Source organism: Oenanthe melanoleuca, chromosome 21 (assembly GCF_029582105.1).
Source record: "Oenanthe melanoleuca isolate GR-GAL-2019-014 chromosome 21, OMel1.0, whole genome shotgun sequence".
In the NCBI taxonomy this organism is placed as follows: domain Eukaryota; kingdom Metazoa; phylum Chordata; class Aves; order Passeriformes; family Muscicapidae; genus Oenanthe; species Oenanthe melanoleuca.
Genome location: NC_079354.1, coordinates 7389506 through 7417074, shown reverse-complemented (window position 1 = coordinate 7417074; position 27569 = coordinate 7389506). Strand labels below are relative to the sequence as shown.

The 27569-nt window shown below is 50.0% G+C and overlaps 1 protein-coding gene across 6 annotated transcripts in view; it reads left to right on the top strand.

Annotated features, from left to right (window-relative positions):
• Positions 1-27569, top strand: part of CASZ1 (castor zinc finger 1) — a 205309-nt gene that overhangs the window by 84323 nt on the left and 93417 nt on the right. For 3 of the 6 annotated variants that reach the window (XM_056508438.1, XM_056508434.1, XM_056508436.1), the window contains one exon: positions 19263-19322. Coding sequence is in view for 1 of the 6 variants with exons in the window: in XM_056508441.1 (XP_056364416.1) it covers positions 19345-19348 (4 nt within the window). In the remaining 5 variants the exon portion in view is untranslated. Of the gene's footprint in view, positions 1-19262; positions 19349-27569 lie in introns of all 6 variants that reach the window. The other 3 variants (XM_056508437.1, XM_056508441.1, XM_056508435.1) reach the window with 1 other exon arrangement.

The window sequence follows — 27569 nt, the reverse complement described above, 5'->3', positions numbered from 1 at the left end:
TGCTGCTATAGGACTCTGAGAACACTGCTTTCCTGTTGCAAATTCCAGGTAAACTGCATTTGCCTGAAACTGATGCAGACATGGATTGAGGGACTGGCTTCTCCTTTGCAAGTTTCTATGGCATTGGTGAGTGCCCTCATCCACCTGCTCACACAGAAAACTCCCTCCCTTGAACCCAGGCCTGTCCTTGCCAGGAGTCTCATGATGTGGAGCAAGACCTCACCAAGCTCATTTCACTGAGGTGTCCCTAAAGACAAGTTACTCCAAAACAGCAGGTGTGGCAGCAGCTTTGGTTTTGCTGGCTCCCAACCCCTTTATCTTCAGAGCTGCCCTCAGGAGTCGCAGCTGAGCATTGCAGAGGAACACAATCTTGCCCAGTGCTGAGGATGACAGAAGCTGGCAGCCTGATCAAGACACAGCATAAAGTGTCCCCTGGCCCCAGAATGCCTGGAGAGGAGCCCATAGAGCCCATGGAGAGGAGCCCCTGCCATCCCTGACCAGTGGTTTGTGTGGCACAGCTCCAGCTGCCCACAGGAATGCTTCCTGGGACTGGCTCAGGGAAAAGGTGGAGAGAGCCAGTTACGTTTGCAATCATGGCACATCACCTGTCCTGCTTTGCTGTATTCTACTTGTAAGAGATCATCCAAGTCAGAAGGACCCCTGAGGACATCTGCTGGGGTCAGTTTTCAGGATTTTCCATTTTTGTGTATTAGAAAACTGGGAAATTGGTTCAGAAAGTCCATCTACCCTTTGGGCAGATCTGGCATGAGCAGATCCCTCTGAGGCCATGTTTTCCTAGGGGAGTTTCCCCATGTGCCAAACACAACTTGGTCTCGAAGCTGAGGGTAAGGACAAAGCAGAGGCTCTGGTTAGACAAGTACTCCAGAGCTGTCAGTAATGGAGTGTGTGGGCTGCTGGGGTGGTTTAAGGAAATCATCTGGGAATAGATGAGAGGTAATTTGCCTTATCAAAGTGCAAGGAGGAGATCTCTCTGGGCCTCTGGAATCACTGCCAGAAGGTGGGGAAGGCAGTGCAACCCAGAGCATGTGAGTGCTGGTTTGGGGACCCAGCTTCTTTTCTTGGTTTTGCCATGACCCATTTAACCTTAAACAAGTAATCAAGACATAAAATCACCTCTCTCAGGCTTGATTTCCCTTTGCCTGCCTCTGATATTTTAGCCCATCTGCCTCAGGCTGTCTCATCCTCAGAAATCACCTGTTGCACAAGGGGTCAGGCGTAATGGAGCTGCCATAAAGGAGGGTGCAAGGTTGCCTTTCCTCTGTGCTTGGAATCTCTGCAGGAAAGGCTTTAGCACATGATAAAATCTTCAGGGCACTCTTTAGTAGGAAGATTCAGCTCCTGGCTCCAGAGAGCTCTGTCCTAGATGAAGGGACCGTGTTTCACACCCCTGTACTGCCTCATTCTGCAGGCAGGCCTGCAATTAGCCATGATTTGTCTCTTTACCCCACACATCAAGGCATGTTGCTGGGGTTTTTTTCAGAATCCTGATCCTAGGAAGCCATCAGTATCCAGGAAACTTTATCACACACACTCAAAATAACCCAGAAAGCTGCCAGTCCCATATTAGGGAATGAATCCCTGTCAGAAAGTAAAGTGGATGCAAAATTTATTGACAGGCTACTGAGATTGCATGCAGTTTGTGACCCAGCCCCTTCCTTTACCTCCACCCTTCCTCATGAACAACAACCCAATACCACTCTTCAGTCCTTCAGCATTTATATTTAGCATGTCTGGGTCCCTTGTCTCAGCTCCCAACATTTGCAGCACGCTCGGGAGCCTTCCCAGGGGAATAAAATACAGCTGTGGGCAAGGAGGTCAGCACAGTGTCCTCCCTGTCTGCCCCACATCCAGTCCTCTCCATTATCTCCTGTAGGAGAGAAAAACAACAAAACCAAACGGGAGAAAAACAACAAAATCCCAACACCATCCAGCCTAAAAGATCTTTTCCAGAGCCCAGATTGTGGCAGAGGGTTGCTGTCCTCATTGCTCCAGTGCAAGGCAGGGTGAGTTGGTGGTTGGAGCAGATGTATGGGAATGAGCTCATTGGCTCTGCTAGGGACAGTGCATGTTAATCTTTAATGACTAAGTTTCCCCATTTGTAAATCTCTACCATCACTGCAGCCTCCAAAAGGCTCCTTTCATGTCTGCTGGTGAATTTCCTGGAGAGGTTTACAGAGCTTCTGTAGTTTCTATTGGGAGTGTAAAATTATACTTGAAGCAGGGATTTGGGATACTTGCTTGTGACTTTAACAAAAGGATTCGTTAATGGATTTTGTTCTGCTCTTCCTTATGAGGAAGGATAAGCACTCAGGAATATCATCCATGAGGTAGCATGGGCTTAGGCGTGAGTTGCTGAAAAGATGTGAAATGTCACTGTACTATATATGTATTAGGATCTAGAGAAAAGCAGGGACGTGTAGGATGTGCGTTAGCAGTTGAATTGCACACGGAAATTTTTCCCTTGCAGTTCTCATGGGAGGCAGGTATCTCTCAGGCTCGTGCTGTACCAAAGCACAGAAAGGTTCAGTGTCAGACCATGGCCACCAAGGGATCAGAGGCTCATCTCTGAGGACAGGATTGGTTTGGAAAGAACTGCATCTCTCCAAGCAGGAGTTGGTAGTAGAAGAGGGTTTGGTGTTTTGTGGCACATTCAGCTCAGTGGACAGGAACTACAGATTGTCTCTTTGGCACCTGCTGTCCTTTAGCAGTCGGACGGCACCATCAGTCATATCCAGACACCATCAGGAAATGATTCCCAATCAATTATAATTGCTCTTCACCTACTTCCTGTATAAATCACTGATGCTTCACTGCAGATGCCAGTAAAACAGAGGAGCATGAGTCTCTTCCCTCCACTTTCTGCCTGTGTCTCAGGCCCACCCACTGAGTTTCTTGGGATGGTCCTGCCATTCTGAGAAGCAGCCAGTGTTTGGGAGTTTAAAACATTGGCATATTTTATTGCCTCTGGCACCTAGGGACGGATGGGAGGAGGATACTGTGTGCTCTTCATGTCCCTGTGATCCACAGGTGGGTGGAGAGAGGGGCTGCCAGACAGAGCCCACACCTCCAGCATTCAGCTGATGGCAGAGCTTTTGTTCAGAGGCAATGGAAGCAGAGATCTCATTAATGCTGGATTAGGTCCTAAAACAGCTTTCCCAATGGGATACTGGGTGGAGTTTACCAGACAGGTGTTCTCACTTTCTTATTCATTATTTTTCTCCTTCCTCTCCTTGTTTCTTCTTCATCTCTTCCAGGCTTGTTTGTGTGCTTAGCAAGGAGAGGGACTGGTGTTCAGAGCTGGATTTGAAGCCGACCTGCTAAGGCAGGCGGCACCTAATGCTGTTTGATGTTCATGGTATCAAAACATTATGAACTCTTCTTTTGAAATCTCAGCAGTGTGTAAGATGGAATGAAACACCTTTGGGGAAGGGAAGGTCAGAGACTGAAATATCCTTTTGGAGAAGGGCAGAAAGCCAAGCTGGAAAGAGGAGATGCGTGGAGAGTGTGGAGGGGGAAGAGGAGTGGGCTGAGAGTGGCGAGCAGGGGTGCCAGGAGGGCAGGGCTGGGCAGGGAGCGGGATCGGGGCGCGTGGAGCCGTGCCAGCGCAGATCCTGCTGGGCAGGAGCAGGGAGGGGACGCGAGGCCGTGGGCGTGCGGGAGGAGGGAGCTCTGTCAGGCTGGGGCAGGCGCGGGTGGGCGGCTGCAGCCACTTCCAGGCGGGTGATTATTTTATGGAGTCCTCAGAAGTCCAAAGTTATGTGTGTTTGTTAAGCGCCGTAACGCTGAGTTTATTTAATGTGGTTTTAACTGCTGCATGCTTTTATAAATCAAAATAATTAAAAATAATAAATTTGAAGGTTAAACAACAGCCTGTGCTGTGGCAGAGGAGAGAGAATGTCTCTGGGCTGTGTTTGGGAGGAGAAGAGGGGTTCCCAAGGGCTGCTGGCACTGCTGTCACATCAGTTGGGGGCTGGGGGCAGCTTTCAGGCTGGTGTAGCAGGGAAAGGCAGTGCCAAAGTCCAGGCTGTGGCACAGCCGTATCCCTTCACACCCTGCCAAGGCCATCGTGAGGAAAAGCACATCCAAATGGCAATGGCAGCCCCAGTTGTGTCCTCATGACAGTCAAAGATTGCTGGTTCTTCTCCTCCTCCTGGTTTTAAAGCACCTACAGACACTTGGGTTTGCTGTGCTTCTCATAGGATTTTCCGGCTATCGATATTCTTGTAGTTGCAGGGCATTTCTATTGATGCCACAACTCAGCCTGCATTATTTACACACAGCTATCGAATCTGTCCCAGTATTCAGGACAGCCTGACTGAACCCAGCCTCCCTCTTTAGAGGATAAACAGGCCAGGTCCCCTCACAACATGGGCTCAAGGCTTGGGAAACAGGCTCCCAACACTTACCTCCCTGCACACACACTCCCTTTCATTTAGCTCAGAAAAGTTACCCTGAGGCACCAGGGACTGGGAAGTGGAGGGTGCTGGAGAGAGTGTGTGTCTCTTTAAATGCTCTTTGTGTCAGTGTGATAAGGAATTTGATGGCTTTATCAGAAATACCAAAGCTTTATTTAGCAGGGTGAGGCAAGTGCCACTCAGCCCCTCACAATCTGCTGATAAATTGGAAAAGAAAGAAAGAAAGAAAGAAAGAAAGAAAGAAAGAAAGAAAGAAAGAAAGAAAGAAAGAAAGAAAGAAAGAAAGAAAAGAAAAGAAAAGAAAAGAAAAGAAAAGAAAAGAAAAGAAAAGAAAAGAAAAGAAAAGAAAAGAAAAGAAAAGAAAAGAAAAGAAAAGAAAAGAAAAGAAAAGAGCTCTTCTACCAACTCCCCCATGGAAATCTGCTGGCTTCTCTTTGCCTCTGTGGAAGCTCTCCATGCACATGAGCAGAGCAGCACCTGGGTTTGCAGCAGAGCAAGGGTGCCCATTGCCATGGCTCCATCAAGGTTGAAGGAGTTGTGCTGCCTTACTGAAACAAACCTGGCTCCATGGTTGTGCAGCTGACTGAGGTCTGGGTTGGGCTCAAGACAGACCCAGTATTTCTCCTGATCTGCGTTTATCATTAACACATGACATCTATTTTATACCATTGCCATGTTTTGTTGTTCATCGCGTGCCTGCGTGCAGGCCACACACATTGTGACAGCTTTGGTCCTTCTTGATCTCGTGCCTCCACACCTTTTCTTTCCATCTTTGTGTTCATTCTTACTCCTCCTCTTTCCTTTCTCTCTTTCATTTGATTTTTCCTCTCTCCTCAGCTTGCACGCATGCACACAGACAAACACATACGCATACAAAGCCCTTTTACAGTTGGATCATCTGTTCTTGGCTCTCGCCCACATCTCTTTTTGATGTGGTTTCTGGAGGGTTTGGGCCAAGTCCCCCATTTCTCTCTCTGACATCAGGAAGCCTGCTGCAGCCTCTGATTCCAGCCGGATCTGGTTAACTCTCCTAGGAAGCCTTGCCACCTACCAGAGTACGACTAGTGCTCTAAGCTTGGCCAGAAAGGAGAAAGAGGGCTTGATGTGTAACAGGCTGAGTTACAGCCTGATGTTCTGGACAGTTACTCATAATTTTACACTGATCTGCATGAGCACAGAACAAGGTTCTGAGCTGATGCAGCATGGAGTGTCTGGAGTCACTGACTATGGAGCTGCTGCTTTAGAGAGGGGCAGTGTGGTTGCTTTCCCTCCGCAAAGCTGACTGCATAGCAGTCCCTGGAGTTCCAGGCAGGGCTCTGCCTCTCAACTCCCATTTTAGGGCTTCTTTAAGGATTTTCTTCACATTTTCTCTTGGCCTCAGCCTGACCTTTTTGCTTTTCTGAAGCCCTATCTGGGACAATGCTGTCCCTCTAGCAGGGAGAACAACCTGTTCACTTGAGCATCATGTCACAGAGAGCCGTCCATGGTTCCCAGGAAATGCAGCTGTCAGTAGCGCAGGCAATTCCTGCTCCGCTAGGCAGCGTAAAGGTGGTGTGATTGTGAGAGAGTGAGACAAGTGTAAAAAGGCTTAACAGCAATTGGGTCTGCATGACCCCTCTTCTCGGAAAGGTTTCAAAGACCCGCAGTCACTTTTGGGAAGAGCGGCTCTCCGGAGTGCTCCCCGTGCGATGTCTGTGTGCGGCCGCGGAGCGGCTGCATCGCAGCTGGCTGCGCTCCGAAGTGCGCTGGAGTCCCCTGGGGGCTGCTGCGAACAGCGGTGCTTTCAGCGCACGGACAAAGGGAGACGGGCACGGACACAGCCCGCTCTTCTCAACACCCTTCTCCTCAACTCCTGCCCAAGCTGCCCTCCTGGCTTGTCTCAAATCCTGTTAAGTCGGCAGTAAAACTTTCACCAGCCTGAGTAAAGAGCAAACATTCTCAGTCAGGTCAGTTCCGGGGCCAGGGATGGGGTTAGGAGGGTAATACCTGAGCGACAGTTTGCTTTAAGGGAATGGGGAAGGTGGTGAGAGGAGATTGCTTTGGGCGTGGGTAACGGGAGACCTCACTGACTCAGCCAGCACTGCCAGCTCTGTCCTGGTCACTCAAGCTGTGGCTGCTTGTCCTCTTGTCTGAAATGAGCCCATCATCTCAGCCGGCATCCTAGCAGGCTCATGTCCCCTGCCACAATTCATCTTCGCATGTGGCACTAACTGGCCACCCCAACCAGGAGCTGGGGCCGGAGGGGCTGTGGAGCCTGGGCTCCGCTGGCTTCTCTTGCAGCTCAGTGATGAGGTGGGGACAGTTTGCCCCATGGCTGCCCACACAGCCCACATGCAACTTTGCATTTGCTGATGATCCTGGGTTAAAACTGTTCCTTTCTAAAAGAAAAATTAATATAGAATGGGCTAAAAGGCCCCAGGCTCCCCCAGTGTGGGCCTGGGGTCTGGGATAGCACAGCTCCTCCCTGAAGCTGGCTAATAGAAATCAGTCCTGATTAGGATTAGTCCAGCCAGCACTGAGCTGGCAGGCTGATAATCTAATAAAAATTCCCAGGATTGGTTTACTCTGGGGAGGATTTGTGCTGGACGCAGGAGGAGCAGGATTAGCCCAGCTGTGTTAGGGAAGGGAGGGCAGCCCAGGGTGGGCCGGGAGGCTGCTGAGAGGGTGGGGGGAGCGAGATGGACAGCAAGAGTAAGTGGAAGTGACAGGGTCAGACCGGGCCTTTGTCCTACAGCCTGATTAGAGAGTCTGCCCCCAGTTTCTTACACTTTGGGATGTTGTCGGACAAACTGGAGCTTAAATCTATCAGAGCGCAGTAGAGATTGGAGTTGACATCTCAGGAACATATTCCTTGCTGTGCAGAAATCCAGCCCTGCTGGGAAAATGTGAAATGCCCATCCCAGCCCCCACAGAGATGGAGGAGATGAGCTCAACTTCTTCCTTTAGCTGCGTTAGGTGGTTGAGGATGAGAACAGAGAGGCTTATCCAGAAGCCAGGATCTGCCATGAGTGATCTGCATTGAGTTCCATGCTGGTCTCTCCAGCTTCAGCCCCTGATGGAGAGGAAGTTCTGAAAGCCAGGTTGCTCTCCAGCTGAAATCACCAGGCTTTCTTGCATGTGGTGGCAAAGGCACCCACCATGTGTGAGTGAGAACGTGGCAGGAGATCTTTGTTCCTCGCGGAATCTTAGGGTGGGCACTAAAACTCCTTAGTATACAGAGAGGAGGTCTGAAGCTGCAGGAGTGACTCTTTAGACTGGAGCTGCCAAGGACTTCTTGGGCTGCTGTTGTTGGGGAAGACCCTTACTAGGGGAGGCAGAGCAGGAAGGTAATTTTTGGGCAGTAGTAGCCAGGCCCCAGCTGTGCAGGCAGTGAGGAACAAGCTTTGCAGTGTTGTTGGTTTTTTTGGCAGTCCTTTGAGGGCTCCATGCCCCACACTGGGTTGCCTGAGGAGCTGCTGGTGTGTCTGGTGCAGCACACAGGCATGGGGAGCTCTCTCAGCCCCTCATCTGCTCTGATTTTAAATCGAGTATATGGGGGAAGACTCAAATTTTTCACATTGATGTTGCACAAGATGATCTGCAGGATATTTCAGATATATTCTGGTGCAGAACCTAAAGGTGCCCTGACAGCCTGCTCTGGCTGCCTCAGTTGTTTAACGCTCCCTAGACAAGTCAGGAGAGAAAGTAGCCCCACAATCTTCCAAATTCATCCTTTAACTCTCCCTATTACTCCGTGCTCTTCACCTTCAACTCATCTAGACTGACTCTTCTGCTCCTTGCCTGGGAATTTCATCACAAAACCCCAGACCCTCTAAATGTGTCCTGTCCCTTGGGGACACTGCAGAGAGAGACTCTTTGGAGCATGAAGGGGGGAGTCCTGCCAGGAGAACCAGAACAGCCACTTCAGAGTTCCTGAAGTGCACTTCCTATACAAGGCAGGAGCTGTATAGGATGCAAATCCCCTCCTAGAATCAGAACTTCACAGAGAAATACCCTTGGACCTACAGAGGGTGCAGATTTTGTGAGGGTGTTTTTGTCCTTTCAACAATCTTCTGCTGCTTTGGATGGGCTGGAGCATTTCCCAGCTGAGCACATCTGTCTGTGGACCAGCATCCTAAAAGCTCTGGGGTCTGGTGGTTGTTTGGGACACCCTCCCCTTCAACTAGCAACCTCTGTCTCCCCAAAAGGTAAAAAAAAAAAAAAAAAAAAAAAAAAAAAAAGAAAAGGCCTCTAAGATGAAACCAGGATAGCTAAGTAACAGGAGCTGTGTCCTCTCCAGGCTCGGGTAGCTGCATATATGATTGTCATCTTGATGAAATCCCCCCGGATGTAATGAGCTGATTTTCTGCTGTTAATATTGCATCTGCTGATGAAGGATTCGTTAGGATAATGGAACGAAGCTAAAATATAAATGACTCGCTGTCAAGAAGAAGCTTTTGCTAGTGTTCTCCTGACAGTGCCTGGGCCATGGCTAGGGAGTTCTGTGTGCTCTGCACACGTCTGCAAGGTGTGTGTGGTGATTGGGTCCTGCATGTCCAGGGACACACAGCTGGCAGGGAATGTTCCCTTCGAGACTCCTGCCTGCTGCCTGGAGCCCTCTGGCTCACCACGGGCACTGCCAGGGCTCTCTGTGCCAGAGGGGACCCAACGCCGCTGCCTCAGAGAGCAGCAGCCAAGGAAAGCTGCTCCTTTGTTGCTACCAGGAGAGGGGAGGGAGTGTGTGCTGCTGGAAAAGCAGCTGTGCTTTCACTCCAGGTCATTTTTGGATCTGGCATGGTCCTTTTCTCTTCCAGTTTAACTGCAAAAGTTGCTGTATTTCTTTCTGAACAAGAGAAATCAGTTTAAGCACATTATAAAGTGAAACAGATATTTGCTCACAAAGCTTTTGCGAATGCAGAGTATTATTTTCATTGGAAAATGCAAAAAAGATCTTGATAAAAGTGGTTGTCATGCTGCTGAACAGTAATCCAACATCTGGGCAGAAAACTTCCAAGTTTCACTGTTGGTTTGGAGAGATGGGGTTGGTCTTCCTTGCAAAAAGTATAAAAGAACCAGGTCTTTCAGGGGGGGATTTTAACTTTAATGCAATTTTGCAAACGTGAGCCCAGCACAAGTTTCTTACCCTATCTCAGGGCTGTGCACACATCTGAGCAGGTGTCAAGTCATTTTATCACATATGCGAGGGGGTAAACTTCTACAAAATACCTTTAAAAATACGTTTTCAAATATCTTTGGGTTCTTTCATTTTCTGTACAATTCGTAAAAACATTAACCAAAAAATAAAATTGCCAACCCTTCCTTTTACCCTGTGCCTGAGGGCATTTGGTGTTTTCCCTTCAAGTACATAGACACATGTCCAGCTCCTGGACCTATGAGAATCTCAGCTTTCATTGTTTGTTTGGGGGGATTTTTTTCAGTTTTTAATCACATTTCTCTCTCTTCTGATTACCAAGGAAAAAAAAAAAAAAAAAAAAAAAAAAAAGAATGCAAGCATAAACCATAATGGCTCAAAAATAAAATTAAAAGACCATGTTTTCCACTATTATTTTTCAAATTTTTCAGCCAGTAATGTCAGGGATCAGAGCAGTAATTTTAGGTTTTTTTCCATAGCAGTTTTTCTGGAAGTGTGAGGTGGTGGTGGGCCAGCCCCTCTAACCTGCACATCTTTGGTGAATATTTGAATAAAGCCTGGCCTGGCACTACTTTTGGGGAGTTCCTCTCACTGTTCAGACTCCTCTAGTGAGGAACTTCAGTGGTTTAATTGAATTGTTCCTTACAAAAGACTGTGAATATAAATGGTGGAGGAGGGTGGAGATACATAAATTTGATGCTGGAAATTTTGCATTGAAATGTATTTGATGGAAAACGACCTTCTGACCAGTGAAATTCAAAGTGTGTGGGGAAAAACATACATATAGCACTTTGTCAGCCTTTTTTTGAAAACATTTCTTTGCTTTTCTTCATGATAAACACTACATGGAAGAAAATTTTCAACTAAAAACTTATTTTCCCTGTGATATTTGTCAGGAAAAAGAACAACCTTTTCTGACCAGCATTCTATCCGAATATGACTTGTGCAAACATAAGGAAACAAGTGAGATGTAGTGGCCTCCCTGGAGGCCAAATGCAAGGGACAATGAAGCCCAAGCATATCCCTCTCATACTGAATTCTTAGGGACAACTCTGCTAGGACTCTGATACGCCAGAAAAGGCAGAACAGGGACATTTTCTAGGGGATGAGAGTTACTCGCAATTGGAAAGTGATACAGAAAAAGTGGAAAACCTTTTTTGCTTCTGCACTTTATACTGCACAAGCTTTAAAGTCTCGAGTTCACAGAGGAAGAAGCTGGTGAACAATTTGCAGTTTCTTTGCTACCTCTCAGGGGGAGTAACAGCCAGACCCCGGAAGTTGCAAGTTGAGAGCCTTGGCTCCGAAAAATGTGAGATCATCCTGGAGGTTTGGAGATGCAGTAGGGAAATGCCAAAGGGTATGACATTCTTGGACTTGTATTCTGAGTCCTTCAGCCTTTCTGGGCTTTTCTCTGCAGAATTAGCCTTGGCAAGGGGGAGGAGGTGGGCAGGAGGTCTGACCAGAATCGGCCCCTCTTGGCATCTCTGAGGCTCTTTATACCAGTTGCTTAAGGGCAAAGAGCCAGTTCCTGAGCCAGCACTGGTGTCAGCAGGGCCTCCGTGATTCACACACACTCGGGCTCTCCTCCCAGTGTCACGGAAACTCTTTTGAGGAATTTGGTTGCAAATTCAAGCATGGCTTGGCTGGGACAGAGTGTCAGTGTTATGGGAGGGACTCTTGGCTCTGGGGCTTGTTGATGTTTGGCAAGCTTAACCTATAGCACCAGCCTGGGGGATAGCACAGACTTCTCAAACCCTCCACTTTGTCTGTTCCTCCATTTCCCCTACTCTCCAGGTACCTCCAGGACGTAGCAAGCCCTGTCACCTCTTCCCAAGTACCAGGTCTCTTGGGCCATCACTTGGACCATTTCTGTGTGCATGTTTCTATGTGTCGCACTTATGTTTTTTTTTCTAGAGTCCCCTGCTTCATCATTATCTTAATCAGTCTTGTGTTAAGTTTCATGCTTCCTTTGACCTTTATTTTCGGCCTGGTTATGCTGTTTATATGCCTATGACACTTGTCCCCTGGTGCTATTGCCAGGGAAACTCAGCACTGAGGCCTTTCCCTTTTCCCCCACCCCTTGTCCCCTTCTGTTTAATTTTTTCTTTCTTTCCTCCTTTTTTTTTTTTTTTTTTTTTTTTTTTTTTTCTTTTAACATGGTTTTTCTAAAAAGTTTTTTAATCAATCAAATTTGAGGCAGAAAATAGGCTTGGTCACGGCTGGTCCTTGGGTCGTGTGACACTCCCTCAGGGTGCTGACAGCTCCTCAAAGGGGGCTGCGGGCGGCGAAGGGGCGAGCAGCGCGTTTGCCCCGGACGGGGCCGGTTTCCATGGCGCTGCCCCCGCCCTCCGCCGGCCCGCCCGGGCCCGGGGCTCCTCACGAGGGCCCGGGGCTCCCCGCGAGGGCCTTGGGAAGCGGGCGGGTGTGCGGGGCCGGCAGGAGCGGGGGCCGGGACGGCAGCTGCCGCTTCTCTGCGCCGCAGCTTGTGGGGAGCCAGCAGGAGCGGCGGGGCCGAGCAGGGCCCCAGCCGAATCTGCATAATCAGGGCCTTTTCATAAATGCCCCATTTTTCATCCTCATCTCAGACGTTTGCTCAGGGAGAGCCAGTGGGCCTGGCGTTGAGGGACAGAGCTGCATGGCCCTGCCTCTGGCCTTGCTCTGCTCTCCCACAGCCTCATCCCCTCTGCCCTGGCTCTGCCTTGCTCTGCTCTCCCACAGCCTCATCCTCCCTGCCCTGGCTCTGCCTTGCTCTGCTCTCCTCCAGCCTCATCTTCTCTGCCCTGGCTCTGCCTTGCTCTACTCTCCTCCAGCCTCATCTTCTCTGCCCTGGCTCTGCCTTGCTCTGCTCTCCTCCAGCCTCATCTTCTCTGCCCTGGCTCTGCCTTGCTCTGCTCTCCCACAGCCTCATCCTCTCTGCCCTGGCTCTGCCTTGCTCTGCTCTCCCACAGCCTCATCCTCCCTGCCCTGGCTCTGCAGGCAGGCAGGTGCCTGCTCCTCTGTCCCGTGCAGCTGATGCTGCTCTGGCTGGGCTGGCACAGAGGGAGTGTGCAGCCAGCCTCGTGGATGTGCCAGTGCCGGCTCCACCTTGGCTCAGCATGTGCCTCAGCATCCTGGGCACTGCCACTTTTTCCTTGGTGCTGCCTGATTCCTTCACCTTTGCTTCTCCCCATCCTGCCCTAAGAAACCACTTACCCTTCTGCTGGCTGCATCCAAGGCTCTGTACCTGGGATTTTAAAGCCCTTTTCTTCAACCCCAGCCCCTTTCTCAAGCTCTCTTCGCTCACTCTTCTCCCTCCTGTCCTTCTTTTCCCCACGCCCTTTTCAGTTCTTCATTTGTGCAGGGTCTTCTTCTTTCTCTCTTTTTTATAATTAATGATTAGCTTTAATTGGTTTGCTTAGGCAGCCTGACAGCAAATTAGCAGGAGCCAGCTAGGGCTGCCGAATGCCAAGTTTGGGGACTGCTATGCTTTACAGATGCCGTGGCAGGAGCTGAACTCCTTGCGATTTCCTATTGGCACTCCCTTCCTGCCTGCTGGGCTGTGCTGTAGCTGTGCTGTGAGCTGGGTCCAGGGCTTTCCCTGGTCCTTGGTGCCATCTGTGCTGGGGAATTGGGACCGGCAGTGGATGCTGGTCCCTTGCCTGGCTCCAGCACTCCCAAGCTGTCCAGTGGCACTGAGCTTCAGGGTTACTTCTGGAATGCTCTGTGTCCCTTTCCTGCTGCCCAGTCCTCCTGCTTTTTGCATGAACACCTTTATTGAACTGGGCTCTGCTTGACAGGTTTGAGCAGAGGGGACAGGGTGAGAAGCAGGGCAGGATCTCCCAGGCAGCACTGTCCTCATAGGACTCCAGCACAGCGAAGCAGGAGCTCTGCCCAGAGCTAAAGGCAGGTAATGGGGACAGGGTGGGGAGAGAAGGGGGGCTTTGCTCTTTTCCTCCTTCGCAGTGATTTCTTTTCTTTTCTTTTCTTTTCTTTTCTTTTCTTTTCTTTTCTTTTCTTTTCTTTCTTTTCTTTTCTTTTCTTTTCTTTTCTTTTCTTTTCTTTTCTTTTCTTTTCTTTTCTTTTCTTTTCTTTTCTTTTCTTTTCTTTTCTTTTCTTTTCTTTTCTTTTCTTTTCTTTTCTTTTCTTTTCTTTTCTTTTCTTTTCCTTTTTTATAGCTCCCATTTTTCTTTTTTATGAGAGAGAAACTGCAGGGTTCTCCCAGGGCTAGGAAGAGCTCTTGGTCCCAGGCTGCTCCCAGCCAGATGGAGGAGAAAAGAAGGGGGGCAGTGGGCCCATAATCCTGGGAAGACAGTTTTGCTAGTTAAAGAGGATTGGGGATAGAGTCTAGGACATTTCAGCATGTTGTTTTAGGAAGAAGGGGTGGACCATGACCTATTCGGGATACTTGTGAATTTCCAGCACAAAACTTTGCTGGGAGCACTGGCAGATGTGTAGCCCTACAACTGGGGATGGAGTTGGTTTGTGCTGCACTGCTGGTGTTGCTTTGTAATAGCAGCCAATAAAGGGAGAAATGGGAAATAACACAAGTTTCCCTCTCCTTCAGCCCAGGCCTTTTCAGCTAAGCAGTCCAAGACTGGCAGGAGATGGTAGTTGGGTGAGACTTGCTCAACTGGATGCGTAGAGCAGCCTGAATATTCCAAGCCCTCTGCAAAACCAGGAAGGTTTGTTGGGCTGGTGACTGCAGGGTATGTTTCTTGTCCCCAGGAATCCTGGACTCTCTCAGCTGTCCTTGCTTCAGGTGTTAAATGGGTGATTTGCCCCTACTGGACACCAGTCCCACTTTCCCACTGAGTGTTAATATCTACATATGCCTTTTTATGGGATCAGGAGCACATACAGAAATGAAATCAGAGGGATATGGTGTCTTCCTGGGATTTCTGTCATGGAGGAACAGCCTTTTTGTCAGTCACAGAGGTCCCTGCTGCATTTGAGATTCATGAAAGATGGAAGCCAGCGCAAAAACGTCTGCTCTCAGATCTGCGTGTTGTTCAGCTGTGAGTGTACTGGCAAACACCATGCTGTGTTACCTTGCTGCAGCCTGGCCTCTTTCCCAAAGATTGGTGCCATTATAGCTCACTCAGGTGACAACACTGATAAAGAATGTGGAGACTGGAGCCGGCAGGTCTCCTGTGGGGCTGAGAGGCTTCAATCGCAGGGCTCCGTGCCCTGCCCCTGCCCAGGACATATGGCTGTGCACTCCCTCACAGCTCTTGTGTCCCTCTCCAGTCCTGATGACACTCTCACAGTCCCCCACATTGCTTCACCAGTGCTTTCGACCTCAGTTGAGCTTTGGGCTCTGTGGAGCAAGGCTAGGGGATGAGTCTTCCTATCCTGAGGGAAGAGAGAGAGGGATGAGGAGAAGTGTGGGGAAGATATTTCCTAGGAAAGTCATTGAGACCTTGCAGCCTGTTTCACTTTCAGGTGGTCTTGGTTTATTCCCACAGCCGATGTCTCTTCAGTAGCAGAAGATATATTTGATTTGTGGCAAAACTTCTGTGTTCCGTGCACTTGGACAGTCTCCTTTTCTTTTTCACACACCTCTCAAGTGGTGTTTTAAGACCCTTTTCACTTTCTGTTTGCATCTCATTGCCCTTCAGTGAACCAGAAGGGGCTCAAGGAGGTGGCCACACACTGAACACCCTTGTGTGACAAAGAGGCTGGGACAGATCCAGCTGGTCATGACCTAGGCTGTGTCATCTGTCTGTCGGTCCTGTGTTGACCTGTGTCTAGAACTAAATCATGCTCAGGTGTCTTTCGCCAGGTGATGCTTGATCCAGTGCAGACAGGTGACTACACACCCAAACCCTGTAGCTGTAGCCTTAGTTACCAGTGAAGTGACCCTGGCACTTACCACAGCTTGGGTCTCGGTAGTGCTGGGGTGGCTGGATCCTCACCTGTAGGGCTGAGTTCAGAGGGCTCAGCTTCTGCTTGCTTTGCAGTCTATCAGATTTATTGCTGTTACTATACTGATCCGGACCTTTTCAAAACTCGGTAGTGCCGCTGGAGTCTCAGGCACTGCACAAAATTGAAGGAAGGCACAGCTTCCTCTCCAGGAGAGCAGCCATCCCTCTTCCTGCTGTCAGAGCTGTCTCTTCCCTTCTGATTTTAGCAATGTAGGTGCCAGGATTCACCCTCTCCCTTTGCAGTTTTGGGGCTCCATGATAATCGTGTAGTTCTTGACAATTGAAGAGCAGCTGAGGGTCACCAGCTGTTTCAGTGTAGAGCTGTGGGGGGGGCAACTGAGGCATGGAGTTGAAGATGCTTGAAGATGTCCTCAATCTCATGAAGTGACCTGCTGAGGGATTATCCCACCTGGGCTCCAAGGTTCTCAACACAGCCCATCATTGCAAAGGAAACAAGGGAAGCACATGATGCCGCCTGTCCTGCCCACAGCAGTAAGCTGTGCCTTGGGCTTGTCTTGCTGCCCTTCCTTTCCTCTTCTTCCTCTGGCACTCTGGCTCCCAGCACATGCCCTGAGTCCTGCCTGGACAGCCTGAGCTGGCTCCTTTAAGGCAGGCATGCCAGGGGACTGTGCGGTGCCAGCCTTCACTTGGAGTGCCTCTCGCGCTTCCCCCTTGGAAAGTTTCCTGCCCAATTGTTATGTGCGATCCGATCTGAAAGTTGCTCTCTAAGCTTCTTGTCACATTTTGACTTAATGAAGTGCAACTGGAGTGGGAATTGGGGTTCATCACGCCAGTCTCACTGCGCTCCCTTGTTGTCAGAAAACAGGGGCGGTTGGGGACCGTAATGCAACGCTGCAAGTCGTTATCATTCCGGTCAGTCTGTTTAACACAAAATTAAACAAAGAACTAATTAGTGCCTCATGAATTAATAAATGCGCAGTTGCCGGGTAGGAAGGGGAGGAAGGAAAAAAGGTTGTTGAAGGAAAGATACTGAAAAAGTCGAATTAGGATGTTGTGTCAAGGGGAAAAAAAAAAAAAAAAGAGTCCACTTTGGCAAAGAGTTTGGATCCATTGGTTTCCGTGGAATAAGCTCCCCTCCTCCTCCTCCTCCTATGTCCTGCATGTCTGCTCTGGAGCAGTGATGAGTGGCGGGCACAGGGAAGAGGCAGCCTTTCAGTGCTTCTTCAGGGGGGCTTACAAGAACGATGGGGACAAACTCCTTAGCAGGGCCTATAATGATTGGACAAGGGGTGATGGCTTTAAATAAAAGAGGCACAATTTAGCCTAGGTGTAAGGAAGAAAATTGTTATGGTGAGGGTAGTTAGACCCCGGCACAAGTTGCTCAGAGGATGCATCATCCTTGGAAGTGTTCAAGGCCAGGCTGGATGGAGCTTGGAGCAGCCTGGTCTAGTGTAAGATGTCCCTGCCTATGGCAGAGGAGTTGTACTGTATGACCTTTAAAGGTCCCTTCCAACCCAAACCTTTATAGCACTTAATGATTTTTCAGTGATGTTCCCTAGAAGTTGGATCTGGGGTCCAGTAGCCAAATACAAATACCCAAAGCACATGTGGGAGCTAAACAGTGTGAGGTAGAAGCCATCGTTGGAAAAGAGGGAGACTTCAAAGATGTTCATGGTGAGCAAGTCTCCTCTCTTTGTCTGGAGGCTTTTTTTCTGGGGAAGTCCCAATTGACACAGTAACAGAGTGTAATCTCAGATTAACTCTGTCCCAGCAGCCCTCCCCCTGCTCTGCTCCTCTCTGGCCCCCTTCCCACGGGGCAGTGCAGGGCTGGAGGCTGCCTGCAGTGGGGCTGGGTGTGGGGCTGGGCATGGGGCCGTGCCCTGCGCCCACCCGCCGTTCCCACAGGTGCTGTGTCGTGCCATACTGCCAGGGAGCGGCTGGGCTCTGGCACATTGTCAGGCAGGGAAGCAGAGCTGGGGGAGGGAAGAGTCCATCCTTAAGAGGACATGTCAAGTACAATTAGCGTTATCTGTCTAAATATGTACTGGGAACACAGAATACAAGAGGAGGCCTGGCTGGCTTTAATGGAGACATATGCAAGGTCATATTGCCTCATACAATCCCCCAATCTGATTTGGGGATTACACATTCTAAGTAAATTGGCGTTATTCCTCTTGCATCATTGATAAGCTGCGGCCAAAAGAAGAGAAGTTAAAAAAAAAAAAAAAAACAATTAAAAACCCAATCCCAAGAATTGATCGTGCACAGGGGTTAGGGAGTGAAGGCAGGAAGGCAGAGTTACAGGCAGAGAGCTCGGGAAAGAGGGAGAAAACAAAAGAGGGGGAGAGAGAAAAAACAGTGTGACAGAGTGGCAGAGAAAGCAGTGGAAAGAGCAAGGAAGAAAGGAAGAACAAAGGGAAGAAAAAGGTGAAAGAAGGGATGCCAGAAGGACCGAGGGTGCCAGGGTGGGAGAAGCACCTCAAATCTGGGAGCTGTTACTCCAGCCATGCCCCCTCAGCCTTTTTAGTGTCAGGATTTGAGTGGGGAAGGAAGGAGCCAGGCTGGTTATGCACCTTCCTCACCCAAGGGGTTCCGTCCTCCTGTCCATTCATCCATCTGGGATATCTCACCAGATCCTTCCTGCTCTGGGTCCTAGCCAACACGTGGCATCTATCTCTGGCAGTGGCAGAGTATAAGTGACAGGAGGATGACATACACATGTACAGAGCACCAGGGCCCTGGAACACGGGGGTGAGCCATGGCAGCAGCACAGAGTCCCCTGAATGCCTCTCACTTTTGTCCTGCAAGGGACTCGAGGGTCTCAGAAGGGCTGAGCAGCAGCAAATACTGCTGCACCCAGAGAAGGGAACATGGGGAGAGCCGGTGTGAGGCAGGGACAGCTGGGGGTCGTGGGTTCAACCATGGACACCTTGGGTGTGACCTTGGGGCAGTCTGTCATTCTACTGCCACCCTGGGCACTTGTGAGAGCTGCATGGCAGAGCTGCAAAGCATGCTACAAGAATGGGCCAGGCACCCTTGCCACTGTGCATGAAGCCACCCTGTGCTCCTGGCCACCTCCCAGCTCTGGGAGAGGGAAGTCCCTGTCTGACAGCAAAGCAGCCTTCCCCCAGCCCTGAGCTCTCCTCCCACCCTGCCTGTGCATATAACCCCCTTCAGAAGTCTCATGGCACGGCTTTTATGCTCTGTCACATTTTTGGAACATATGGTTTTAAATAATTCAATTTACTTTTCATGTATTTTGCTGTGACTTTTTTCCCGCTGTCCCTTTTCTCTTTCCTCCTCACTCTCTGCATTCTCCTGGCTGGAAGATTCACAGATGAGTGTTGAGGGGGTTCAGTGACATGGAACCCAGTCCTGCACCCCGTCATCTTGTGGCCCACAAGGTGTGCAAAGGAGACCTCACCATTAGCACACAGGTGAACCTCTGGGAAAGAGAGGTCAACAAAGGAAATGTGAAGATTGGGAAGGGAAAATATGAGATGGCACAGAATGCAACCTTAGATGTGTGGGCAAGGTATGGAATAGACCAGCACAAGGTCTGTCTCTGGTAGCTGGGGAGAGGATTCAGGCCAGTAACATCTGCTCTCTATGTGAAATTGTTCCCAACCCTCATTAGGAACCTCTTGCATGGAGAAGTGCTCTGGGGTGCATGGCACTGTGGGGTACAATCAGGAGCAGAAAAGCATTTTGCTCCCTTGTGGAATTTGAATGTCCCACGCTGGACCATGTTCTTACCCAGCTTTTGTGAGTCTTGGCTCTTACTCAGGTGTGCCCTGTGTGTTAACTGGATCCCTTTTTTTCTCACTCCAGAATGAAGTGAATTTAGAGCTAAAAACGAGGCAAGAAACAAGGCCCTGAAATCTCCGAAAGGTAGGAGAGCCTTCAGACTGCGATGGGTATGTCACTATCCCTCCTGGGTTCTCTTTTCCTCTGTGCATCTCTCACACTTACGGCCTGCTCACTGTGGCCACGTCTGCACTAGAACTTCTGGGGCTGGGCTGTTGTTACTCATGAAGAGAGATGGAAACAGAAGAAGGTCAAGTGCAGACATGGCATATGTGTCTCCTAATCCTGTCTTTGTCTTTGTCTTTGTCTTTGTCTTTGTCTTTGTCTTTGTCTTTGTCTTTGTCTTTGTCTTTGTCTTTGTCTTTGTCTTTGTCTTTGCCTTTGTCTTTGTCTTTGTCTTTGTCTTTGTACAGCAGTTGGTTCTGGGCACCTGGTTTTGTTCCTGACGGTTTTCCTCAATATCTTCTCTACTGCCTCTATCTTTACAGCTAAAAAGGTGTGTAAGGATTTCGGTGAAAGGGAACTGCTTTATGCTTACCCATGTGTGCTGAGGAGATGGATATAAGGTCCTTTCACTGAATAGGATGCAGTCTCCATCTACTGTGAAGTTTTGCTGAGCTCAGTTCACATAATTCAGATGGTGATATACATGTTCTCCTCCTCTTCTGGCACATTTTTAGCTATTCAGACTGCAAAACCATGGTGGTAGTGTGAAAGCGTTTCTGTGCCTCCAGCAGAATCAGGGCTTTCCTGGGTTTTCCCTTTACCTAGACCCCCATGGTCTGTCTTAGGAGGAAAAACCCCTGCTTCACAGTCTGCTAGAGCTGGATGGTCACTTAGTCTGTGTCTGGTAAGAGTTAGAGGTCTAGAGCCGAGGGAAATGGAAGATGATATTGTCTCTTAGATGCCTTATCTCCATGTGCTGGGTAAGACTCCCTATGCCACCTCGGATAATGGCTACTGAGAAGTCCCTGCCATGCTGAGGCAGTTCCTGCTGGCCCTGGCTCCTCTTCCTGGCCCCAGGAAGACCATAAAGTTGCTTGTGTGACACCTGAAGAGTTCTCCCTCTCTCCTCGTGTCTCTGCTCTGTGCCCCCTGCATCACCAATCACATCTGGCCTCCCACATTGCTCCTCTCCATCCCCAGGCACTAAGACAGGTCTGAGGGCAGGAGAGGCTGTGGGGAGGGTGGGAAGTGCTCTGCCCTGTGAGACATTGCTCAGAGGTGCCAGGAGCACTCACTGTAGTGTCTGCATTTAGAGCATCCCTGCAGCAGTGGGGACCCCCAATGCCCAGGTTTGGGGAGCTCATGGTCTGATTCCAGCAGCATCTGAGGGGCCCAGGCTGGCTGAGGTGGGAGGGGGCCCCAGGCTGGGCTGGGCAGTGTCAGAGGTGACCGGTGGAAGGCCAGTGTTATGTAAATACTGCTGCTGTAACATGGCAGGCCTGAATGGCCCTATGCATCCATCCATCATTGCTGGGGAACAGAAGCCTCCCTTGGAGCACGGGGGGCCAGCAGTGTGGGGCATGCAGACACAGGCAGCATGTGCCCTACTCATAAACTGTTTGTTTTCTTTTTGTCTCTCTCATTTCGGGGCACCCCACCGAGAGCAACTCTCTGTTCTGTTCTTGCAACCTCTCCCCCAACCTTCCCCCCACCACTTCAGGCCTTCCTTTTCCTCGCTTCTTTCCCTTGCCCTTAAAAAAATGGAGGGGAAAAAAAGGGGGGAAAAAAAGTCCCCAGTTCACATTGCGGCTTCTTTCTCTGACTTCAAAGGCTCCTCATCATTGTTTGGGATCGGCAGGCAGTGGCCCTGAAAACGTGATCACAGCCAGGCACAGTGTAGGTCACCACTGAGCGCCATGCTCCAAGTGCTGAAAGGAAAAGGCAGATTCTTCCCTTTTCATGCTTCACAACCCTGGTTACAGCTCTCTGCCTCGCCCGCGTGCTCCGAGCTGCATGGCTATTCTTGCTCTTTTCTCCTCCTTTTCCTCCCGCCCTCCCTGTCTCTGTTTCTCTCAGGTCTGTCTCTCTCATTTCTCCATCCATGTGCTCTCATCCTGCCCCTCTCTGCGCCCAGCATCACACACTTCTCACACTTTCTTCTCTTCTTTCCATTACTTTTCTTTCTCACTGTCTCCTGCCTGGCACTGCTACCACTTCTCTCAGTTACATGAATCACTGTTTTATTTCTCCCTTTTCCCTCTTCTAAAGGTCATGGTTGGAGGTTGATCTCCTCATGTTCCCTGTTCCTGTTTAGTAGTAGCCTTCCTCTGACATTTGCCCACATTTCTGTCTTGGCCTGTGATATCTCACTCACTGTGCCCAAAACTACAGCAGTTTTGTAATTTCCGAATTAGTCCTAGACAGCTGACAGCCCTCCCTGCAAAGGTGTGAACCCACTGCTTTCATATGCAGTGGGTTTATCCCCCAGAATTTAGCCTAGCCTCACATGGGGAGGTAGCACACAGTTCCTGCCATCAGTATCATCTTCCAAACTTGTTCTTTGGCTTTGCTGGTTAACCTGAAGGAGTGAGCAGGTAGGGCTGGTGTTGTGGATGGATTTGGAAAGCCAGGCAGTGACTTCATATATATCACAGGGAAGCATTTAAATCTTGTAGGTATAATCTGGAACATGACACCGATGGTAGTGCTGAGGGCACAGTTAGGCAGGGATAAGGCAGAGGAAAACAGGCCCAGCAGTTTAATGGGCATCCCAGAACACTACCACAGTGGATTTCAATGAGGTAACAACATTCTGCTGTGCTGAAGCTTGGGCATCTTTGGCAGCACAGTGAGGCACAGCCAGATGGCAACTCCCTGCCTGCAGAACATCCTCCAGCAATATCTGGAGCTTCATTTTGCTGCAGGGGTAGAGCCCAGGACTCTGCACCCTCCAGCACCCATCCAAGGAACAGCCACCCTCTCTCCACCCCCAAAGCAGAGATCACGGTGCTTGTGCCTCTGGTGATTTGTGAGGTTGTTTTAATGCCGAGGAGCCCACCAGGACTTGTCTCTTGCTAAATAGGCATATTAAGGGACATTGCAGCAGGGGTTATAGAGTAATAATTTGTTCTAATGAGCTGGTGTCACGTTCTCCCTGGCTGAGCTGTGCCCGAGCAGGAGCCGTGGTAGGAAGGGGCTCTGCTCGCTGACCTGTCAGCCCAGGTTAATGAAGTGCTGCTCTACTCAGGGGTCAGGGAGCAGGAGTTCAGCCAGGCAGCAGTGGCTCAAGGGGCTGGGGGGGAAGGATGGGGCTCTTCCCTGAGCTGAATGACCCGGGGAAGGCCTGTGCCATGCCGGATGCAGCAGCAGGATATGCGTTTATGGCACTGGCATTTCCATGCTGTGCTGGTGGCTTGGATGCCACAGCAGCCTTCTCAAACTGTCTGCAGGCAGGGGTGGAACTGCTGCAGCTGGGCACTGGCTGGGGCTTCTCCTCTGGTCTTGCAGGAAAGCCCAGGTTGACACCCTGGGAAGGAGGCTGGAAAAGTAGGAGAGCGCCTGTGTTTCAGATGCTTACAGACATGAGGGGATAGGTGCAGGGAAGTGGCCAGGGGTGATGGCCAGTGCCTAGCTAGGAAGTCCACAGAGAGATGGTGCTCATCCTTCCCTTTGTGTGCAGAGTGTATGAACAGCCAGAAGTTTTCTTTGTCCTTCCTGTTCCCTCGTTCTCCTCTCATGTTGCTCCCCCATGGCTTGCTGAGATCCCTTGCCTTGCAAACCTAATCAGTTTCTTTCATTCCTTCTGGGTATGTGGGCAGGAAAGACACAGGAACTTTTGCCAGTCCCCCAGTGATCACCCTTAGGGAGCAGGTTGGTGGCAGGACAGCCTGGGCAGCTGCAGTTTGGGCAGGGCTCCACATCCTGCAGGAGAAAGAGCCACAAAGAGGGTGTCCTGGCCCAGCTGCTGCCTTGGGTGTCCATGGCCTGCCTTGCTCGTGTGACTGACATGAGCCCATCCATGCTGAGGCAGGATGCTGCCCTTGGCCACGCACAAGTCCTGGATACCATCTTCCTCCTCCTTCTCCTCCCACTCTTTGCTCCCCCCTGCTTCTCTTTGCTTTTCCCTGTCTCCATCTCTCTCTCCCTTTCATCTACTCAGAAGGCTTTACTCCACTTCCTTGTCACCCTAATTGATTGCATTAACCTTTCAGCGTATTGGATTTCCCCAGCACCGTGCAGAGAGCACTGTGCAATATGCTGATAATCCGGGCTGTAATGGACAGGGAGCAGTCAACGAGCCCCTGCTCCAACAGGTTCTGCTGACATCTTCTTCTCTGGGAGGGGGAGAACTGGGGGGACCTGGGCACAGCTGTCCTCCAGCCCGTGCAGACCTGGCCCCAGTGCTCCCCCCTGAGCTGGCTTGTGTTACCTTGTGGGAGTGGAGTCCTTGAAAAAGGATCCAGCTCGGGAAGCAGGGAGGAGATGTTATATTTGACCTATTGCTGTAATTTCTCCTAGTGTTTGAGCACCATTCTTCCCTATCAGATTGATCTACAGTTTTCTTCCATCTGTTCAAAACTAAATTAATGTACACTTTACATTTAGGCACTTGTTGCTAGTGGCAGGATGAGAAGACGGTATCATGGAATCTTCCTGTTTTCACATCATGCTTGCCTCTGCCTTTTCCTTTAGGATGAGGATACAAGGGAGATGGACACTTTTCCTCAGATTTCAAAGAAAAGCATAGGAATATTGTGTTGATGAGAAAGACAGCACCAAGGTGCAGAGTGATCAAGAGACAGAATTATATCTCAGGCTTGGCCTTGGATAAAATCCTTTCACTCTCTGGTACCTCATTTTCACCCAGGATGCTGGAGGTGTTGTTTTGGTGCTGCAGTCTGCTGGAGGGTTGGGGAAGATGGAGGGCAGTTACTGCTACTGGGCAAGGGATGAGAAAGTGGCTGCAGACAGGCAGTGAAGCTACACAGCCAAGTGTAACTGCTCACACTGCCTGTGAGGCAGAAAATAAACCCACGAGATCAGTGGCAGGAGCATGTGAGCCTGTGAAAGGCTTGGCAGACTGCTGGTGGTCAAGGCAGAGCCAAGAGATGTTTTGCCATCCTTTATTTTAAAGGATTGGAATGATGGATCTGCCGTAGTCTCCTGGCCATGGTTCCCCCTTTAAAGTCTCCTTGCCATAGGCTCAGTTCAGCACAATGCTTTGAGCACTAGGTTGAGTTTTGCTTAAGCCAAAATCATTTAAGCAAATATTTAGGAGTTCCATTTGACATGGATCATAGAATGAGACCTAGACTCCTGTGAGGCCCTTTTGTAGTTCTCCTTTTCAAAGAGCATTTAGCACAAGATGGTTCTTCATTTATGGTTACAGCTCAAAGTGTGAAAAATAGCAATGGTGGAAGGGTTGCTCATCACTTCATACATCTTTAGTTCAAGTTACTTCATCTTGTTAAAAGCAGTTACTCTGAAGGTACACACTCTTCCAAGGGGATGTTTAGAACTGGCCTTTAGAAACTTAGCAAGTTCCTGAGCACACCAGGAGGAGGGGACAGGGCTGTACCCTGCAAGGTAAAGGTAAATCTCCAGTTTTTCCAGGAAGGAACATGAAATGCAGGAGTCAAAGGGAGAAAAAACTTTATTCCAGGCAATCATTCCAAAAAGTGGGAGACTCCTTACAAGCTAGAAGGTAGTTAGAGTAGGGACTTTATTTTTAGGTTAAATAAAGAAGAAGTAGGAGCAAAGGATGAGAAATCTCAAACAAGCTAAAGAGAAAGCGTGAGGGAGAGCAGCACCTCCTAAATGGAAGGGTAAACAGGCACTCCGAGGCATTAACTTAATTGATTGTTCTGCAACAGGCTGAACGCTGTGTTACTCTGTCACCGTGGCAACAACCCAAAAAAATTGTCAGCCTGTTTGGATGAAGTGAAGCGAAACATTCTCTAATTTGCGGTGATCCGAGTGTTTGTTTTCCTTCCGAAAAGGCGGGGGCTCTATTGATCTATTGTTTGCACAGAGCTTTTTTTTCCTGGTGATACGGGGAAAGCAGGAGCCCCGGGGTGTGCTCCCGGGGCAGGTAAGGCAGCAGGGGTGTCTCTGCTTTCCAGACCTGCCCTTGCAGGCTGGCTGTGCAAAGCCAGCAGGAGCTCCCGTGGTAGGAGCCCAAAGAAGCTGGTGGACAGGAGAAGGTGTTTGGGTGATAAGAATTTGTGCCAAAAGCACAAAGCTGTGATAAACTGGTGCCACACCATAAACTGCTTTGGTCCCTCCTGTTCTCGTCCCTTTGGGCTCTTGCAATTCACAGAATCATGGAACCACAGATGGAGTATTCTGAACTGGAGGGGATCCACATGGGATCGTCAAATCCAGCTCTCGGCTTTGCCTCCGACAACCCCAAAAGTCACACCAGTTCCGTCTGTATTGCAGTCTCTGGTGTTAGGTGGAGTCAGCAACAACTGCCTTAGGGACAAGAGCAGCTCTGTCCCCCTATAGTTCCCTTTCCAGATCCATGCTGTTCCCTGTTATGTGTGCAGACCTGTGTCTATGCACAGCCTGTGCTTGTGGGAACATATCGTTGCACACTTGGGGGCATGACAGGAATCATGTTTACCCTTATCCCATGGCTGTGGGAACATAATGAAGTTCCTGCTTTGAGCTCTTTGTTACAGTAGAGATGAAATCCCTGGGCCAAAGGAGGAGGGATTTTGTCTGCTGGGATATGGGGTCAGTGTGCTGCAAGGGGCTGTGTGGGACAGGAGATGGGGATGGCCACAGTGGGATGAGTGACTTGCTGCAGGCACACCTTGAGGCAGAGCCAGGGAAGCCACACAGATGGGAAGAGGCACCACAAGTTGTGCAGCGACTTGTGCTCCTTGTCAGCAGTGTCTGGCCCTGCACAGCCCTGGGTGCCGAGCAGGAGCTCTTGGGGATGCCACTTGCTGTCAGCACATCTTGGTTTCAGAGCAAAATGTCTCTGCAGCAGAGACACCTGCTTCAGCTGGGAATCGCTCAGTCAGAGTGGGAAAGTGCAGGGGACAGGGGAGCAAGCCCATATGGCCAGGGGTGAGCAGCAAGGCTTTGTGCCAAAGACATGATGCCAAGAGACAGGGACTGTGGCAGGGAGGGCTGGCAGGAAGGTGCCTTACAGTCTGCAGTAGGGGCAACAGGCAACAGTGGCTCAGAGCCAGTGGGAGGATGAGTGGCAGAGGTGCTTCTGGGCCAGCAAAGGAGAGCAGAGTTTCCTCGTAGGGGATCAGTAGGAGGGACAGGCTTGGCCTTCATTGTGCTTGGCCCTGCAGAGAGGTTTCACCCTCCTGTTTGGGGTTTTCTGCACTCTCGCGGCCTTTGGGCACCCTGCAGGCAATCCCACGTTTCCCGTGCAGGCTGATCATCCTCACTGCTCCTCAGCAGTGCTCCAGCCCATGCACAGCTAGTCCAGCTGCTGTACAAGGGTTGTCTAGTTGGTCCTTAGGATTTCAGGGAGAGCAGTGGAATATGTTGGTGTCAACTGCTGGAGAGAGTTGCTTTGTGGAGTATGCAGGGGGAAACCCCATGATATATTCCTGTGCTCTTCCTGCCTCCCTCCCAGATCCTTTCTCTGCTGTCCTAAGGGGGTTTCCTCCTCCATTTGTACTGGTTTTGGTTTATCACCCTTTTTTCCTTCTCTTTTTTATCACTCTTTTTTCCTCTCTCTTCCCTTCTCCTCTATTTCATTTCATCCATCCAGTTTTTAACTCTCTGTTCCTTTTTTTCACAGCATAGCTGTGGGTTGGGGATAAGTGGCTGTGGCTGGTGGGTAAGCAGTGTTCTGAGGCACTGTGTCCCCCCAGGGCATCTGCCCCCTGCTCCTGTTGGGTGTGGGTGGCTGGGGGCAACATGGGCATGGGAGAGAGGAGTGCTGTATGTCTCTTGGGAGAAAGCTGAGCTGCCAGTGAAAGTTTGATGGTTATCAGTGTCAGGAGAAGCTAAATAACCCTGTAACTGGTATGAAGGTGAATTCACGGTCTAGTGAGCACTGAAAATTTGAAAGGGCTCTGAGACAGGCAGAGTGTGGAGTGGGGAATACAGCTCGCCCATGGCTCAGGGAGTGGTGTGTTGCTGCAGCAGTGCAAGGATATGTGCTGATGCCATCCAGATCATCAGCCATGGTAAAGCACCATTTGGGGGGCTGGACAGAACAGGGAGGGCGCTCAGGACTACAAGTTCAGAGACAAACGAGACACACACACATTAACGTGGCAAGAACACCCTCAGAGAATGTCTGTGGGCAGCCACATCGACTGCACAGCCCTGTGCACAGGTGTCCAGGTGCCCCCACAGTGCCACGAGGCCGTACCCACACAAGCAGGTACACATCTCTGCATGTCATCC